This window comes from Dicentrarchus labrax, unplaced genomic scaffold, assembly GCF_905237075.1.
Source record: "Dicentrarchus labrax unplaced genomic scaffold, dlabrax2021, whole genome shotgun sequence".
In the NCBI taxonomy this organism is placed as follows: Eukaryota; Metazoa; Chordata; class Actinopteri; family Moronidae; genus Dicentrarchus; species Dicentrarchus labrax.
In genome coordinates this window covers 22,064,098-22,084,949 of record NW_026136704.1, presented here as the reverse complement: position 1 = coordinate 22,084,949, position 20,852 = coordinate 22,064,098, and the positions used below count along the sequence as shown (strand labels likewise).

The 20,852-nt window shown below is 41.3% G+C and overlaps 1 protein-coding gene across 12 annotated transcripts in view; it reads right to left on the bottom strand.

The window, feature by feature from the left end:
• LOC127362431 (muscleblind-like protein 1) overlaps positions 1-20,852 on the bottom strand; it is a 67,580-nt gene that overhangs the window by 26,373 nt on the left and 20,355 nt on the right. For 7 of the 12 annotated variants that reach the window (XM_051398119.1, XM_051398115.1, XM_051398121.1 and 4 more), the window contains exon 2: positions 18,455-19,479. The exons of the other annotated variants lie outside the window; for them this stretch is intronic. In XM_051398119.1, the coding sequence (XP_051254079.1) occupies positions 18,455-18,628 (174 nt within the window). In that variant the 5' untranslated portion in view covers positions 18,629-19,479. The remainder of the gene's footprint in view (positions 1-18,454; positions 19,480-20,852) is intronic. 12 annotated transcript variants of the gene reach the window in all.

Below are 20,852 nucleotides of genomic sequence, written 5' to 3'. Positions count from 1 at the left end.
ACATCATGTGTTCTTCTTCTTCTCTTTCTTCTCTCATCTCTCTTACTGCCACTGCTAATACTAGATGTCTATATAAGTCTCATTATCTCTTTACAATCATTTATCAAATCTGGAACACCCCTGGTGCATTAGTATAATAGCCTGGATCAGTTAATGGCCTTAAAACCTCATTTAACTGGGCAGAAGGATAAGCCTTTGAGACGACGACAAAGATAGATATGTGGACAGAAGAATCACAGACAATGATAGACGGAGGTGACACAACAAAGCTAGTAGAAACTATAACTGGAATAAAACAGCTGCTGAGTTCCCAGAAAAACACTGCTCCAGAGAGTGAAGCTCCTCTACGTCACAAATGACGCCAAGTCTGCGGAAAGCTTTTAGTCGTAGAGCTCAATTAGCCAAAACACCAATTACAGCCCCCAAAAGCACTACTTAGTGAGGCAGTGTTTTAGCATGTTTTGGGTGGATGCGGGTACAAAAATCGTTAGCACAGGAAGCTAATGATGGGGCAAAATCATTAGCCGTCATGGCTACTGACAGCACTCTGCCACTGTCAAGCTGAGCTGTTCCCGTTTTTGTCATCCGCTATTACACATGGCTTAAATGTCTGGCTCAAGTAGTCCATGTTAAACTAATATTTTAACTGTTTGATTTATGTTCACAAGTGGTTATCAGTCTTTGTCATTGTATCCTTCATCAGCGACATGGTGGAAAATAAGAAAAAATGCATTATTTATGATCTGTAACATTTATTCACATCAGTTTTTTTGCCTTTTCAACATTTTAGTATAAAACATCAGTAATAGTTGCCCCAGAAGGCTTTCGTATCTGCCTTAATGTGTCATTGCTAATTTGATAGCAACATAAACCTTGTGGCTGACAGTGTTGTTCACTGGTTAAAATAGCTGCATTCCATTGATGGATGAATTAAAAAAATTGCCAGAGCCAAGGATGAAGCGGGAAGCCAAATAAATCTCTGATCGCAGGATGGTGTAATGCCGTAATTTTGTAAGACCGTAATTATAAGTCAGAAAAACTGTTCATGTCCTCCTCCTACAGGTTGTAATTCTGAGTTCTGACATTTTATGACAGTATCTCACATTTGTTGAACAGAAATACCAAAGTGTCAACAAAGCTGTAGCTGAGTACATACCCATCATCACTAAATAAGATTCACTATTAACACTTATACACACGATTCAGCCCATTTCAAAGGAGCAGTATTTGATTTCATTATTAGCGAATTGCTCCAAATATGTAGCACTGCTAACTTAAGTAGCTAAGAAAGTAGCTAACTAAGGCTATTTAAATGGAATAAGTACAAGCTAGCAGTGGGGGGAACCATTTTGGAATAATGCGTGGAATAACACTCCACGTTGGCTGTTCTTCATATTCTGCTGACATTGCATGAATGCCACATACGAGGAATGAGACAGCACTTGGAGGCATTTCTGTGACATGTAAGGTGTTAATGGAATTCCCCATGTAGTTTAATGAATTAGAGTTTGAATGAGTTTGCTTGATTGTAAGCAAAACCATAGTTATACCAAATCAAACTATTTGTAGGTCACCTTGCTATCATACTGTCCATATGTTAACATGTATGTCAACACTATGAATTATGGGTTATTCCCTTAAGCAAGTAATTAAGATAAAACCAAAAGAGAGCATAAAAGGTTAAAATAGTCTCCAGTACTTGCTTATTTCACAGTGTGGCAGCCCCAAGCCACTGAGGACTTCAGGCAAACACAGGGGCAGCCACTGGGACTGGGCCACAGAATGTAGGCCTGTATATCATTGATCATTAGACCCTCTTGGGGTAGACCAAAGTAGTCATACCCATCTGTTGGTGACTACTGTGAAAGCGGGAAAAGATACCCGCGGTCAGAAAAGTCAGCATTAGCATTTGAGAAATAAATTTGGAGAGGAGTAAAGGGATTAAATAGAATGTCAAAGTCACCAAGTCAGCAGCAGAGCCTCCATTTCATCTTTCACTGATCTGGCTGCAGTCCCATAGCCCAGGCTCGTAAAAGGTGTTTGACAAGGAGGATTAAAATAGTTCAAATTAAAAACTCTGTACAGTGTCTCTCGCACTCTCTGGAGGGTACAGTATAGGTGGCAAGTGTTGTCCTAGCTCCTGTGAGAACGTCACTGTAGAATCGTGCAAGGCAAAGTCTCTAATTAGCTTTGTTCCCATTAGGTCTACAACACTATTTCCCCTCAGACAGACAAACACACACATTCACCAGCACACATGTATGCATGCATGCGCACACACACACACACACACACACACACACACACACACACACACATATATACACAGACAATGATGAGAGAGAGGCCACCCCAGAGCCCTTGAGATCTGGCCCCTCTATTTCTCTTTCAATTAACCCTCTTCCTCAATTGTCTATCTGTTCATCTCTTTTTCTTTTTGCCTTCATCTTTCCTTCAGTCTCAGCCTAAGCGTTCTCTATTCACAAACTCTAAAGTTGAGTCTAATTCAGTTTTATCTTCCATTCTCTGTGCCAAGGAGGCAGGCAGAGAGCAGACCCATTAAAACAGCCTTAATGGAAGACTGGTGAACAGGCACATAGGATTCAACAGCTTTTAGGCCTAATTATTTTCTGCCCATCTTTCTAACACTCATTCTGCAGATATATGGGCCTCATTGGCTGCTGGGAATAGACCTCTTTTTTTTCTTTTCTTTTTTTTACATCTAAACCTCCCTCCTTTTTTTCATATCTGGATCATCCCCTATTTTCACTTTCTCCTTACATTGCCTAATAGCCTTTGTCATTAAGGGTTCGTCAATAAATTTTTTTTATTATTGTTTGCTTGTATCAGAAAACAGAAAATCCAAGAGTGAAGAAAAGAAAGGGAGAAGATGAAGTTGTCCTTGTGAATGAAAAAAAGATGCTTGCTGGCAGCTGCCTTTGGTTTGTGCTGTGATCTTTAGCAGCTACGGTAAGTGGCACCAAAGTGAAAACAAAAGGGCGGGCTGCCTGTGAAAACTGCGTGAGTGGACACAAACAACAAACGTAGACGCATGAGTGCACAGAAATCGTTAATGTCTCTCTTTGTATAATGATCTGAAGAGGGATTTAGTATCAAATGACAATATCTTTTTCTCTGTGCCCCTGATGAAACGAGTTGGGATCAGATGGAGTCAGAGGGCTGGAATGTTCTATTCTATTCTACTTCTGATGAGTCATGGGGGACGTGGCAGATAATCACAAGACCACACCCTGAAGCCAACTAACAGAGTAAGAAAAACTGAGAGAAAGTTGTCAGACGCCAGTAAAGCCATCCTTTATTTTTGCATCCAAATGTGGTACATGTCTGCCCACACACACACACATACACACACACACACACACACACACACACACACACACATACACACACACTCTCCCCCAACGAAGGGTGTCACTGTACTGGCATCAGCAGCTAGTGTCATTGCCTTGAGGTTAAAGCAGATAAGAGAGGATTAGCATTCATTACTCCATAAAGTGATGATACCACCCGCAAGCACACACACACACACACACACACACACACACACACACAGTGAGGCACAGACATCCTCAAGGCACACACACATACGCACACAAGGCAAATGGCCAAAATTTTCTCCATAGAAATTTTTTTTTAAAGACTAGCCGTCAAAGCTAAATACAAAGGGGAAATAACAGTAACGCAGAGCAATAGCGTGTAATCCTTTGTAACACAAACAACTGCAGAGCTGGAAATTCCTCAAACTGAAGCCGTAGGTATTCGTGATGAGTTCTGATAAAGTCAGGGAAAAGAGAGAAAAAGAAGAAAGACTAGAATACCGTCTTGCGGTTGTATGCCTTCACCAACCAGTCAAGTTGCATCCATGTTGTCATGCATGTTTTCTTTGTCTCTTTCTCCCTCTGTGTGTTTTTTTACTATCTGTGTGAATGATGCTTTGTAGTCTGTCCTTGTCCAGGTCTCGATGGTGGAGTGGAGGTCATGTGGCGCTGAGGGTCGTCCTCCCAGATCCATTATTTATGTTTATTTACAATCTATCTGTAATTTTATCATTGTGATGTAATGTAACCGTAATGTTGGCCTATGCTGTACATGCAACATCTACTGCACGTCTGTCCGTCCTGGGAGAGGGACCCGTCCTTCTGAGATATCGTGTTCATGACAATGGGACATACAGATGTACATAAGTGTGTACAGACAGATAGATGGACAACCCGAAAACATAACTCCTCTAGCCACGACTTTTGCCGGAGCAGAGGCATAAAAACAAGAACAACAATAGAAAAGAAATGGATGATAAAGATTTGTATTTCAAAATTTGATGTAAGATCTTTTAATTTATTGGTGCTGAAGTAACACAGTAAAACTACACAACAAATAATTAACTGAGTTTCGTTAAATAACTTTTTTTCCCCCCTCAGGACCTTAGCTTTACCACTGCAAAAGACCAATCAGCAGGCACCGTGCCCTATTCCCATAAAGACACACAACAGAGACGGGAAGAATAGAAACACAGACCGAGACAGAGTCATTTGTAGGTTAAGGATATATTTCGTTAGCGTGATACATCATGTAGAAAAGCATGACACAGTGTGCGTTAATTCCCTCCCACACACACTCAGACACGCACACACACACACACACACACACACACACACACACACACACACACAGCGTGACAGAGCAGAGGGCCATCACCCCTTCCTTCTCCACGTAGCGCCTTCCGGCTGCACACTCATCCACATCGATCCACATTGATCAAAGTCGGCTTGTACCACTTCAGCAAAGAGCGGGGTAACAGTGGGCAGGGTGATCACCTTCCCTAACCCTCTCTCACAATGGACTCATCCGTTGTCAGATATGCCACTGCCACGTTCAGTATGTCGTCACAAAAGTAGTGCTGTATATCAAAGGAGCCAAAATTGAATTAAAAAGGCATACAGGTCAGATAAAAATCAGAACAGATTGAATTTACACTGAAGCTTGAATTATTTGTTTTGCATGAACACTGAGGATCAGACTGTAATCTCCATGTCATTTAGATCACATATTTTGTGATATGTAGTCCAGTCTAGGCTTCAAATATCAGCAGGAAAGCTGCAGCGAGAGACGGTGACAGACAGCATGCTGTCGGCACACCCAACACAACACAGCTGCTGTATCTCTCTCTGATGGCTGAGCCTGATACCGCTGTAATCCCGTTAAAGCCTTTTGAAGAATCACAATGTCCAACAGCAAGCCCTGCAACATGCACCATAACAATAAAGTGATATTACAGATATTCTTCAATCTTGCACGCACTGAACAGGCGACTGACACGACTGCCGTTCACTTCCACGCTCTCCTCTTCTGTTATTACTTTCCCTCCATCCACACACCATCTCTCTGCTGTTCTTTCCTCTCCATCTGTCCATCACTGTCCATGTTTCACCATTTGATGTCTATGTACCCATCCATCAGCCCTTTCACTCTCTTTCACTCCATTTCATTGCCGCACGGTCACTTTTCTTCTCCGGCTTTAATCTGCTTGTTGACACCACCCTCTTGTCTGTCTGTCTGTCCGTCTGTCTGTCTGTCTATCTCTGCAGGGATCACATTCTTTGCCTCATATTTAATGCCATAATGCTGCAATTACAGACGCAGGCATTTCCGCAACTAAATTGGCTTCTTGGGTAATTTCACAGCTATTCTTGTTTTGGCTGCAGACTTGCATGACTTGCATGTTTCAGAGTGGAGGAGGATTTCATAGGTTGAGGGTGATTCCAGGGTTGATGTATTAACTTTTGAAGAAAGAAAGAGGGAAAGAGAAAACCCACGCAGAAAGCAGTGGAAAACATCCGCTCCATAATGGTCATGGAGGATCAATATTGCATGGAGACAAAGTGCTGCTAAACAGTGTGGTTTCTGTTAATTAGCACTTCTCTAATGATCTCTCTCTCTTTTCTGTCGTCCTTTCTCCACTCTCTCGCTTTCTGTACTTCCCCTCCCACTCTCGAACTTTATTGCTCCCGTCCATTAAAATCCTTTCTTTCGTTAACTTCATCACTTGTTCATTCCTGTCTAAGTCTGTTGATGCTGTCCTCCTAACCAATGTTCTGTCTCTCAGCAGAGAAAACAAAGCAAGAGGAGGTATCTGAGTTCTTTTCATAAGAGTGATAAATCTCCCACTCCTGTGTTTGTGGCTGATGGCTCTCAAGGATGAGATTTAATGAACCTCTCATCCAACTCTGATTATTTTCTAATTAAAGGAGTGAGTGATGGGGGCAATGAGTAAATTCATGAATGCATGTTTATAACTGCGGGGGAAAAAATAAAACAACAAACATGCTAATGACAGACGCAGAGACAGAAGTCATACTCAGTTGAGCCTTGTTTACTGCACTCCCTTGGGAGCGGGGGTCGTTTGGCAGAAAGAAATGTTTGCGACGCTTAAACAAATTACAAATCTACAATCAAATTCTGTTTATAATATAAAATATGTATGCATCTGGTGGAAATATTAAAATGTTTTTAGTTGCATTAGCTGCATTAATCAAGCTGGGCTTGAATATCTGCAAGCATATTAAGAGTTTAGGACCAAAAACATAAAAACTTTCTGGTTAAAGTTAGGTTTAAAATCTACGGACACTCTATGGCTCTGTGAGGCATTACTTACTGTTATCACCAACAAACACAATGAGAATGCAAACGTGTTGTTATTTAGCAGGTATGTTTACCATGTTCACCATCTCAGTATAGTGTGTTAGCATGCTGACACAAAGTACAGCTGAGGCCGATAGGAATGTCTTGGTACTTGGTCATTAACCAACCTACTGGACATATTCAAATTCTGACCTTATGGTGGTACATGAAAAGTTAATGGGTCACCAAAGTTACTACAATTCATCCTGTGGGGACACAAAGGCAGTCCATCTTGTTGGATTTCAAACATTTCTCTCAAAACCACAAATGATTAAAAATCAGGGGATCACCAAGGTCAGTAGGATTCATCATCTGGGGACCATGAATGTGTGTACAGAATGTCCTGATAGAAGTCATACAATTGGTTTTTTTTATGCAATAGTTATTGCAGTCTGGACTAGAGTGGAAAAACATCTGAGCTGTGCTGCTAGCATGGCTAAAACTGTAATCATAGAGGCATTACATTTCACTCAAAACATGCAAGTATATAAACATATAAACCCCTATCTCTTAAAGTATGAACATAAGGAGACTTTTTTCATAGAAATTTTAATTTGTCCATCAATCATCTGTACCTGCTTGTCCTTGGCTGGAGCTGAACTGGTCACCTGTTTCTCACAGGGTTAACAACTAGATAATAACTCATAAAATTGCTAATTTAACCTGACCCATACAGTAGGCCTATGTTTAATCCAAATGATCATACATCTGAACTTTGTTTCCACTTAGATCACCCAAACTCTCTCCTGTCTCATTTTAATTTCTTTATTCCATTACGTCGGGATATGAGAGCTATTGTGCAATGGCTTCCATAATGGCACATGCATACATAATCAATTTGAAATGTCCAATATCGCAGCAGTGAGAGACTGGCCCAGGCTCCAACTTCCTGTCTGTTGCAGCCGGCAATACCATTAACCAGGCACCGAAGCCACTCTGACGTGATTACCTACCTGAGGTGAATGCTCATGATTTCACAGGAATGTCTCTGCTTTACTGGGATCAGTGCTTGCGTGTTTCACGGGTGTGTGTGTGTGTGTGTGTGTGTGTGTGTGTGTGGGTGGGTGGGTGACTGCAGTAGAGAGTAAGTGCTTGTTTGCTGTTTGTGTCAATGTGTGTGTGTTTATGTGTTCAGGGTTGAAAGTGAAGGATTACGCTTCAGAAGTGCATAAGAACTGTGTAGCACCCAAACTCCTGAGATCAGATGAAGAGCAGAGGGTCAGTGACAGATAGGGGGAAGAGGAGATGGAGAAGAGGCTAGACAGGGGGTAGACAGACTTACGGTGCTGCCAAACGGCAAAAGAGAGGGAGAACAAGTTGGCAGATGACTCCCTGTCCTGGATTGAATTAATGTTCTGTTGCTGCCACTCTCCTTCTACTTCTCCCTCCACCCCCATACACCTTACTTGTCTGCAGTCTGATTTAAATGTTTGTTTTACCGCATCGCCCTCAAAGAATTACACGTGGTGGTGCTTTAAAAGCAGTCGCAAGAAGAAAAAAAAAAGTGGGTAGCGGGAGGGAGAGAAGGAGGAGGAGGGGGAGTGATTGGTGTACTTGGAGAAAGACGGGGAGTCAGACTGGTAGGGTGGGGAGGGGGCGAGACAGACTAACAGGAATGGATCAGGCCATAACTGATTACATATTCTGTTCACAACAGCAGTAGCAGCAGGAGTAGCAATAGCAATGGGACATCACGACTCAGCACGCAGAGATGCTGATATTACCTTCAGACTGCCTAAACGTCCGGGGCCCTCCAGCCTCGTACGAAAACACATGCAGAGGCACGCATACATTATGCTAGAGAACTCATGGCGAGAAATGTGCATGAAGAGAGTTGTAATTTGAGGCAACATTAATGGTTTGGTAAATGGACGATTACAAGTGAAAGGACGAAGGGTGCCAAAAGGTGAAAGAGAGACGATTGCATGTGGCAAGAGGCTATTCCTGAATACCCTTGTATGTATTTTGGCTCTGATGTTGTTGTGTCATGTCTCCATGCTGATGCAGCATGTTTAAAGATGGATGTGTGTGTGTGTGTTTGTGTGTGTCTATGCTGAGGCAGCGTATCCACAGATGGATGTAGAAATAGTGGCCTCTCTGAGGACAGAAAGACATTTAGGGGAGACGTTTCAAGGGAGGACTCGCTCATGAATAGAGCTTGACAAAGTTAATAGCTTCTGGCTGTGTGTTCACTGCTAACTTCATGGCAATGTGCTAATAAAAGACTCTTTCATAATGTCCTGTGTAGGCTGAGCTATGTGAGAAATCGGATATGGTATATCTTGTTTAGTTAAGCCCAAAAATATATTCTATAAATGGATCTGCAGAGTGCTAGATGATAACAGTTAGAAGGAGTACACCCACTTGTTAACACCAATGTTTTTAAGCATCTCTTACACCAATAACACCACTTTACAAAAACAGCTCAGAGGATACTCGTATACATAAATGACTATGGCACAATTCAAAATACAAAAGATGCAAAAGTTTTTTCCCAAACATAACCACATGTGGGGAAACTGTTATCTCTCCCAAACTGATTGACAGTTTGTTTTAAAGTCAAACTGAACATTTGTTTTTGCAAGGAGATCAGTATATCATTTGGTAAAAACTTTCATTCATATTTAATTTTCATTTATTTTTCTGCAGTCACAGTGGTTCTTTATTTAAATACACTCCAGGGAAAGTAAAGTCTAGTGGGAATTGGTGCTAATGTTAGCAAGCTGGAATACAAACTCCCAAATGTTGCATTTGTAAGGGACAGACAGTTGGGCTTGCTGAATATTTTATATCAATGTTCTTGGATCACTCAGTGTAACATGCTCCAGTCAGTTGTGCACCAGTTGATCAGTGCATCTCTTAACAACAAGCCGACTCTTGGTTGTCATTAAAGAAAATGCTCACCCAAAAATGGTTTATCCTCTTTGAAAGTTTTGCACACAAAGCATAAACAAAAGTGATCAGTAACTGTGGGAGATAGCCCGAGTTAAGGTATTGGAATCGGTATCAGGAGAGAACTTAATTTTAAAATGCATCTTTCTCTCTGTTTGGGACCTCTGTCAACCCTGAGTCAGCATTGTTCAGACCCAAAAACCAAGTCCCTGAAGTGGATAAATTCAAAAACACTGGCATCTCATTGTTGTGTGGACAATGACAACTGAGGTTCTGGACGACAATGATTTTAAGACTTGTCAGACACAACAACCCTAAACCCCTAGAGTGGAAACACATGTGCATTTTCACATTTAGCCAGTTTACTGCAGAAATAGTCTAAACACAGACCTTAGTGACCCCCCGTACACCAAAGTTTGATGACGCACAACAAATACAAGTAAGTAGCATCTATCGTGGAAGCATGAATCATCTCTTCCTGATGGTGGGCCACAGTAAAAAAAAAAAAAAAAAACTCCAGACAAATGTCTCCCCAAAATATGATGAAAAGCGATAAAGAAAAAAGATAAAAATCACTGTGTGTGAAATGGAAATGAAAGTGTCTGGGATGTCAGTGAGAGAGAAAAAAGAACAGGAGAGAGGAGAAGGAGGGTGTAGGATGGGTTGAGTAGAGACAGATTAACAGAGGTAATGAGAGGAGAGGATGAGAGCGAAGAGCATGACAGCAGAATACAGATACAGAGCAGATTAACACTGTTGGAGTATGTTTCCCTTTCAAAGAGTTCTTATCCAATATACTACATCCTTCTGTGCACACACACGCACACACACACACACATACACACCTCTACCTCTGTTTTCTGCTGGGCTCTCATCTCAATACATATTGCCTTACCCATTCTCCTGTTATCTGTTCTCTCTCTCTCTCTCTCTCTCTCTCTCTCTTGCTTGCACTCACTCTCTTTCTGTGTCTTTTCAAGGACTCTGTAGTATACCATATGTAGGTCACTATACATTCCCAGTGTTGCTTAGCTTGTGTTTGAGTGGCTATGTCTGAGCAATATGAAAATGTATGTCCTCCTGTGGGTGCATGTATGTGAGTTGTGCTCTCTCAAACACACAGCCAGTAATCATCGATCAGTCCGACAGAAAATGAGCGTAACTCATAACTCACACGCAGTGACCAGTAATGTACATTGCATAGCTCTTAATATACTGCATTGATTCAAACACCGGGGTTGTACAACACACACTGTACATTAAAGTATTTCAGTGTTTTAGAGGCTACATAGCTGTACAGTTATTTCTTTTCTATTTCAACAATTTGAATCTTGCATTAATTATTTAAGTACTTTGGGGAATTTTGAACAAATATAAAAAGGCTGTATCTTTTTGTTATTACACTGTGCTTCTTTAATAATGTCCCAACTGGGTAGGTGTGTCAAAGTCTGATTTTTTTCGGCGCATATACATGTGTGTTTGATGAGTCATTACACAAAAGGAACTTGTGAAGACCAGACCTTGGTGTAGACCAAAGCCACACTGATTGGTTTCCATGCTTTTTTTGGCATCTAGGGAAATTGTGCTTCTTACGTATTAAACTTTAAGATAATATTTCAAAAGCGTACTGGCATTGGCTCTATTTCAAAACAGCTATTATACACTTTAACAGGCTGTTTGGTGATTATGGGAGCATAATACATAGCAGCATCACCATAATGACAGTAAGGCATGCCCTGTGTTATTGCAATAATAAGTTCACCAATTCTCAAGGACTCAATCTCAACACAATCTTAACCTTAAGGATAATGTAATTCATAATGAATGTGTGATAACCTTAATATAAATACAAAGTTTTCATTAAGCTCAGGCAATAACCGCACCTTATAGGCCAACTTTTCAGTTAAAATTTCAGGTGTGTAACATTTTGGAGGATCTATTGGTAGACATAGACTATAATATTCATAGGTATGTTTTCATCAATTAACGGAAAGTAAGAATTGTTGTGTTTTCATTACCTTAGAATGTTTCTACAGTAGCCTACAACAGAAGAACCAAACACTGGCTCTAGATATGGCCTTTTGCGTTTTGTAGGCAAAGTACTTTCTCCTACATGCTTGGAAGGGGAGAGTGAGGCGTGTTGGTTGCAATCTGTAACTACACTGCTAAATGCCAATGAATCCTTCACACTGGTCCGTTAAAGACATGGCAGTGCCCAACAAACTGGATCTGAGCAGCATCTTTGACAACTAAGGCTACGGTCACACTGCAGGATCAGACTCCAGGGTGAACAGTCTTACGGCCCCAAAGTGACCCGCATACCCAGAAGAAGACGTGCCGTCACACACAGCACACTGTGTTTACGGACGTTAATATGGATGCTACACATGTCAGCGTGTGTGTATCAGTTTTGAAGTTGTTGTGCAATCAGAGCCATCAATTATGATGATGATTATGATATTGCCTCGTCCCACCTCATCCGGCGCAGAATTGTGACGTCTGTCTCACTTTAATGACGTAAAAGTCGGATGAAATGCGACATGACTGTTCAGACTGAGGTCGCTTTGAAAAACATCAGATATGTATCCGATTTAGGACCACATATGAAAGTGGCCTGGATCGGATTTGAAAAAATCTGATTTGTGCTGTCCAGACTGAAAAAATCAAATATGGGTCACATATGGGCAAAAAAGTCGGATTTGGGCCACTTTTGCCTGCAGTCTGAACGTAGCCCAAGGTACACTGCTCAATTCTGATTTAGTGCTCAAATCAGATTTTATTTGGGTTTGGCCATTCACATTATTTGAGGTTAGATTCCAGTGTGAACAGGTGCAAATAGGTGCAAACATAGCCTGTGAACCTAGATTGAAAATGAGTCACATGAATTCTGATATAACTGTTCACATACAAAAGTGGCCCAAATCAGAACTGAGAAGATCAGATGTGATTTGTACTGCTCACACTGTCTCTGAGTGACATACAAAAAAATCTGATTTGGGTCACTCGTGCTTGCAGTGTGAATGTAGCGTAGCGTTTTGATGAATGTCCAAGAAGCCCGAAACAGGATCTGTCTGTTCAGCTGTACACGTCCAAATCACTGATCCAGTCCTCATATGACACCTTTACACAATCCCACAAACTTTCATTTTAGCATTAGTATTAACCGTGGCCAAGAAAAACATACTACTCAGGCGGAAAGACAGAACTATGCTGTCAATAAACCTTTGGCTCAATTTGTTAACAGACCATGCAAACCTTGAAAGCTCACGTCAACCGTAAAGGACAATCTGATCCTATTCCGTAACACCTGGTCCCCTTTTCCTGCAGTTCATCCAGAGCTGACTCCTCTCTACACCGCCTCACTCACTCAGATCTTCCAAACCCCAGTAAGACATTCGAACTAACAAAAAAAACACAATGTGCATGCTCAACACTGCCCATCGTGATCAGTAGGCCCTTTTTCGTCTTCTTCTTTTTCTCATCTTTTGTTGTTTTTTAACATATTTTGGGTATGCATTTTATCAATGTTTGTGCTTTCTCTTTTGTAAATATTGTTTTGTAAAAACCTGTGTGAAAAAAAAAGAATAATAATAAATTAAGAAAATTATTCAGAACACCAAATATAAGGTAGGTTTGTCTTTAGTTAAAAACAGTCAGGCACCACACTGGCCAGAAAACTCTTGAGACCAAAATATTTCAGTACTTTTAACTATAAAGAGTTTGTTCTTATTTATATATTCATTTTTATTGAGCTACAACATGGCACGTATAGGTACAGAAAGATTCAAAAAGATATAGGTCATTCAGTGAGAAGATAAGTTGGATCAATTTAAGATGCATTTTCCGCTTTTTATTTCTCTCTCTCATTTCTTTAACTTCAACAAGATGAATGCGTGTGAGTATTTTCTGTGATTGTGAATTCCAACATTAAATTATCCTGGGATTTTGTATAACTATCATACATCAGATGATCATGTGGAGTCCAGGCACTAAGTAACTCATAAATTCAATGAACATTACAGAATACGCTGTGGGAGAGAGATTGTGGGAATATTACATTCCTCCGCTGTGAACGACAACACAAGTTAAATTACAGTATAATGACTTACAGGGTAAGTTATCTCAACATTAGAGTTGTAAGCAGCAAAAACTACTAAAAAGAATAAGGAGGAGGTTAAAGTTTGGGTAAGGCTTTGTTCAATAGTAAATAATAAAAGATACACCACCCACATTACAAATCCCTTCTACAAAATGTTGAATATCAAACATCAAAGTCTAGTAGTAGTGGGAACTTTTTTGTTATCACTTTGTATTTGCATTGTAAAACATTGTGCTAATTTAGGCAGAACATGTTCCTGAATATCGGTTGGAGGACACGGGTTGAATTTTTCTTTCATGTGAAAAATTCAAATAAATAGTCAAAACCATGCAACATTTTTTAAATGTAAACTTATTTTTTAATTTCCTTTTAAATTTCCCTTCTCCAACAGACAAAAAGAGGAGAGTGAGAGAGAAAAAGCATTCACAGTATTTATAGTCACAGAACATTTATATCCATGACCACTTTGAAGTTTTTAATTTAATGTTGTTTTCTTTGAAACAAGCAAAAAAAGTAAATTGGCAAATCCTGAGTGGCTTTGTTAGACTGCATGTTAACACCCAGTAACAATCTATATTGAAGGCTAAAATATAATAATCAGCACAGAAATAAAAATTGTTGTTGTTGTTGTGATTAGAACAACCACTCCCTGAAACTTATATCAAATATCTTCCTATGCATTCCTGATTTGATATATTCTAATTAACAAATGACCATTTTAACACTTTACCACCCCCACCCAATAGTCCAGTCAAAATCTTGTTAGTATTACATTTTTAATATTTATTCTTTCATTGAGAACAGCTGCTTTGAACGGTTACAGTGGATTCCGATAATGGCAAGATTTCCCACCAGAGAAAAAGCATTCGAATGTCAATAGAAAGGATGAACGTCTTAATGAGAAGAAATTACATGGAAATTCAACCCACTGAGACAATTTCATGGTCATCAGTAGCTAGTCCATCATACTGTAGTGGAGCTCCCATGGCTCTCTGGCTCACTCTCACCTGTTTCCCATCACAGCCCGATGGTGAGTTTATTGTATTTCGTCAGCCTAAATACCCCCAGATTTGCTTTTTATACTCTTACAATGAAACCAGCTTTGTCTCCAGCTGCTAATAGCAACAAGCGGCTGAATTCCTGTAGCAGGAGCCAAAAGGACAAGCAAATACCCAGTTTTTGTATTTTCTCTAATTATAGACAAGTCCAAAATAGTTTTTTTGTCTGTGCCTTCAAAAACTCTCGGCTAAGGTTCTCCCACAAATAAAATGAGGTTTGACTTTTGTCTGAACACCTTTAGATGGCTAAAAGTTGCCTGTCAGGAAAACACAAATATAGCATTTGAACAAGCAAGCAATGCTAAATAAAACAGAAATTATGCTGTAAGACTAAGTGTGCTGTCATCATTTTGAAGTTGTGCTGTATACCCATGCAGGCAGTTTCCTCAGATTTTTGTCAGGGTTACTTTTCTTTGGCACTGCTGTGATTACAGACTGAGAGGGTCAGTCCCTCTGTAATATCAGCCAATCCTACAGAGTCTTTTGCCTCTGACTCATTTCCTATTCGCCTTTATCACTCCATCTTCTGTTACGTCACCCATCAAATGGAACTTTCCACTACATTCACAGCTGACAAACACGTTTTTTTTGTTTTTTTAAATAACAAATAAAGACATCTACATGTACAGACTGTACTGGCAAGCCTGGCAACTGGCAAGAAACTGTGATTTAAGAATGAAAGAAAAAAAAGTTTCATCAATCTGAGAACGACTATTTGAATACAAAGAGAGAGGTGGAAAAAGCAAAGACAGGGCTACTCATGTGCCTTCCTTTTTCACCAGCTACAGGCCCTCCCTTCCTTTGCCGGCCTGCATTTGAAAAAGGAATGAAGGGCGGGTGGTATGGCAAACTGTCCAGGAGCGCGAAGCCACGTGTACCGACATCCATCCTCTCCACATCCTCCTGCCTGTCCTTCCCTATCCCCTTGCCCATCTCTCCATGCCTAGCTGTGTGTTATGAATTCATCTGCAGATAAAGCAGATCTATCATTCTGTCATAGAGGCAGGGAAGGGAGGTAGACTGTGGAATGCCCTGGCACTGAGAGCAGGGAAGGGCTCTGAGTATAGTGCTACGCTTCTCCGCACATTCCCTGCTGCGCCTGCTCTTGCCCTCTCCGGCTCAGTCTCCCAGTCTGTTTTCATGATCCATGCAATGCCCCAGCAGCCCCTCTTCACCAATTCCTGTCTCACCTATACCGGCCAAACCCACCCAAGCCATCAGAGCGTCAACCAAGCAGCCCAGAACTGTAATAACACTGTGCATGGCTTAATGAAAACCCCCACCCTCCCCTCCCTAGTTATAAACTAAGGTAAGCTGTGGCCTGGACTTGGCTTGACTGACTTCCAGCTATGGTCTCCAGTTACACCGAATAACACCCTGCTTGCCAATCAGATAGGAGACAAATTACAGGACATGTGCACAACACGGTAGACAGAACACTAGGATCCAGAATCACTGTGCTAACTTGAGCCAAAATACCCAGATTGACTTGACTGATATCCCTGTATCCAACACATTTGCAGCATCTGGAGTAATGAGACAGCAAGCAGAAATGCCACAGTGTGAGGTTCGTGTGACATCTGTTGTGTATGTATTCTGCATATGTACATGCACATGTACTTGTCTTCATATACAACATACTATATTACAGAGGGCCTGTGTTTATACTTGGCTCTCAGCCATGACACATGCTGCCACAGCTGACCCATTGCAGATTCTCAGCGCTGTTCGTAAATTAAAAGTGTCACTAGATGTGCTCTCACAGTGTATGGGTGTCCACAACTCTGAACTGTGTACCGTGTGTTTGTAACTTCAGGGATTATGTGTTGCTTATAGCCCTTTTTTTATTGTTTTAAATTTGTTATCATCTGCAAAACATTCTCTGACAACATGTTTTCATTTGTTTTACCTACAATATTAGCTTATGGGAACTAAAGCATGATTAACTTTATCGTTATGTTGGTTAAGGTTAGGGAAAAGGGTCTTGGTTATACTTTATAATGAAAAGTTAAAGGCCACTTAAAGCAAAAGACAATATGTTAAAGATTGTTTCAGCCTCGCCATAGCAGTATGGTTCTAGAGAGGGAAATGTTTTGTTCAGACTGAAATATCTCAGCTATTAGATGGTTTGCAACGAAATTTAGAACAGACATTCATGGCCCCTAGAGGATGAATCCTTTGAATGTGGAGATCCCTGGCCTTTCCCCAAACATCACCACAAAGTTACCATTTGTGGTTTTAAGTGAAATGTCTATTGAATTAACATCCACGTCCCAACTTAACTTTTCATTTAGCACAATCATCAGGTTTTATGACCAAATACCTGCGGGAATATTGACATTCCCATCAGCCTCAAATGTAGTTTGTGTTTAGTCCTCATTGGAAAATTGGGTGGCAACGCACAAAACGCAGATGGTGATAATGGCAAACATTATAACGGACATAACTAACAGCTTCACAAGCTGCTAGCGTGGCTTAAGGTATGCAACTAAAACCACAAACCTCCTTGACTGAGGTGTTTTTGTTGCTTAAATCTAGCCACACATGGATCTCAGGACTCAATCCCAGGCCTCTGATATTTAAGTTCTTCTCTTCTGGCACTCATCATCCACCCCAACTACCTTCCAACCATTTCTGTGTTTGCTCAGTGCATTTTCATGGAGTCGTAATTACTGCCAAAATTATGATCACTGGCAATGTTCTGTTCACTCCAGGAAGTGCCTACATTCTTGTACAGTAATATATTAACTCAATTTGTAGGAGAAATTATAAAACGTAAGTAAGTACTAAGTCAACTAAGTCACTAAGAATTATTATTGAGTTTTTTTAAACTAAATTTAAGCACTTTGTTTACACTGTCTTGACACTATAGACATTCCGATCAGCTGTTTTGACCATCAGGTAAACATTTCTTGCCACAGTTGATATGCAGCGTCTTGTAATGATTCCCTTATTATATTATTTTCTACTCAGTCCATTTTATTTTCCTTCCTCATTCCATCTTCTCTCCCATTTGATTGACACCCCCCCTTGTGACTGAGAGAGAGAGAGAGAGAGAGAGAGAGAGAGAGAGAGAGAGACACTGCATAGTGGGAGTGTGTTGTCCCACTGCCAGGGCAAAAATAGACAGTAAATTACAGAGCCTTCTGAGAACACCCCACTGTGCTGTATGACCTCAAAATAACACACAGACATACACTCACAGACTCACATACAAACATGAAATACACAGTGTGCTGCCCTACTTCTATATTTCCCATTCAGCCTGTTGATGTGACGCTCACACAGAAACTTTCACAATGTGCCAACCGACAGTCCTGCGCTAAAGTTATGTGCCAGTGAAGGAAACTCTGAGTCTTATTCACAGATGTTAATGTGATTACTGCCTCATCTCAGCTTACCAAGACACACACACACACACTAACCTTAAGAAACAATATCTCACTTTGCAGCAAAATCACTGCTGTTCCCTTGCAACTCACTACAGAATGTTCACCAAAAAGAAGCCCCCGATCTCCTCTGCATCAAGACCTAAATCACAAACTACAACTTCTCTTTATGTCTATCAAGATCTGGAATCCATAAAAAAACCCCAAATGAAACGTAAAACATCCAGAAGACAATGCTCGTCAACACTTCAAGCTAGAAACAAAACAGAGGGACAGGGCAGTGATGAATGAACATCACAGGTGTTTGTCATACTCACCTTCAGTGAGTCAAAACAGGCAATGACTCTGCCGTTTTCCACTTGACAGCTCTTGGCAGGGTGTGCGAACTTGCACTCACTGTCCGGTCGTGAACACGTTCCTCTCTGGAATTCCCGACAAACCTCCAATGTCAGCCACTTTGTGTCCCGGATCGGTGTTACATTCACCGCCATTTTGAACCAGGCAGGAGGGGTCGATTTAGAGGAATAGGTATCCAGCAGCTGCTATTATGTGTGCGTCTGAATGTTTTTGATGACACTGGGACAAATGATGAGAAACAATTAAAGGACATGGGAAAAAGCCAGTTTTAAGAGGTTTTGTCACCAGGGTCTGATTCTGAGATGAAGCCTGTGAGGCCTGGGACTCGCCTACCACCTGCGGCCCATCCTAAGAGTCTGTTTGTGGCTGTAATAGGAATCGTTCACCGCCTGTCACCCAGGGCCTGGGCTGATGACGGCCACAGAGGTTTGCTCTGTAATCTCTCTCTCTCGTCCCTTCTCCCTCAAACACACACACACGGCAGTTCGCTCTCTATCGCCTTGCTCCTAGGCTGAACTGTCAGATGAGACAAACGGCAAAACACATTATCGATCGAGTTGGCCCATGATGAAAAGATGCAGGGCTGGAGGAGAGGAGGAAGGAGAAGAAAGAGGAACAGAAGGAGGGCAGGATGATGAGGAGAAGGCTGTGGTGGAGACAGCTAAGAGACAATCTCCTTCCGCTCACAGGAACCAATAAAAGTTATCTGTCTTCGGTATCAGGGTCTGTCTGCAGAGGAGGAAGGAGTGGTTGACTTCCACAGAGGAGGGCTGAGTGGCATGGATGGAGAGAGAGGCCTGACTGGCAGACAGAGCAGGAGATGGAGAGAAGGAGGGAGGTGTCAGTGGATGGGGTTGGCAGTCCTGGCAGTCCTGGGGCTCCTGGTGTGGCTGGCAACTCCAGCAGACATGGACAGGCACGGAGGCAGAAGCGGTTTCAGTGGAGCCAAACAGCCAAAGGGGTCAGCGAAAGAAGGCACTTCTCTCTGTGGAGAAGGAGGGAAGAGTGTCAGTGGAGCAGGGCTTAACGCGCTCACACACACACACACACACGCCGAGGTTAATACACTCAGGCACACATTTGCATTCATACACAGCTTCACTCAAACATGTTTCCCAGTCATTCTCTTGCACATCTTCTAACGGTAGCCCTCACAGTGACTGCCAGGCTGTCAGCTGGAAAATCAAATCAAACACCATATCGCTAACAGTAAAGCTCGCGCATTCAGGCGCAGACAGCTCATTTCAAAGGAAGACAGTGATGAAGAGAGATCAAGAAACAGAGAAATAAAAATAAAGGAAGTGAGAAGGATTCTGTGTATGTGTATGTTTGTCCAAGAAAAGGGACAAGAAAAGTATTTTATGCAACAACATCATGCTGTTTCTGACTGATTTTAAACCTATAGTGACACTGTAGTAACTCATTTAAAAAATAATACAAAAAGAACTTAAACAAAAGGAATATAACAAACAACAAAGTGGGAAATAAAAGAATAAAACTATTAACATAAACTATTTACGCTTAATCTCTATAATACATTTCACAGAACATCTGCAACTGATGCCTTTCTTAAAAAAACCAACATAGCCTGGTGGTGAAAGGGAACACTCAATAACAAATGAACAAGTGTTTGAGTACCAAAGTATTGACTAGTAAGTTATCAATCTGCCCATCCCTGGTGAGATTGGAAACAGCAAATCAGCTGGCGAGATGGTTCCAGCATCACCTGGCAGGTTGCCAGGTAAGACCAGAGAGATAAGGACTAGATGAGGTCACGAGGGAGACAAAAAGAGAAATAGAGAGAGACAGAGAAAGAACATATTTTCCATTTTTTTCTTTAGTACACATTCCTGCAATGCTCCTGCACTCATCCAAACACTTTCTGACCTCTCTGCTCACATCAGGATGCTGAAAGAACAGACTGCCCCCCAAAACTCCTACAGCTGCTACACTTACAGTAAGTGCCCTCAAACCTACATCCCACATGTGGTTACATCACTTCCAGGTCCCCCACACTCAGATGTAATGTTTTTTTATGAATATGCTGACATAAAGCACTGATATGATTTCTATATAAAGTAACCATCCAGACAGAAGTTTAAAGGCAACTTTGTTTTATTAGTAACCCCTGTGTTACTCAAGTAGCCCTGTTATTCATAAAGTAAAAGAAAACACGTAGGCTTAGGAATATAACACCGCTTTACTTCTGAGCTGAGTACTGTATATCATAGTTAAGGTCATATGGGTATTCAGAGGCCTTTGGTTTGAGTCAAAAACCGAACGCCCTGCTCTGTCTGCTGGGCTGATGTGGCCTGTTGAGCCTTTTTGTGTTCATGTCCTGGTGGGAAACACCAACAT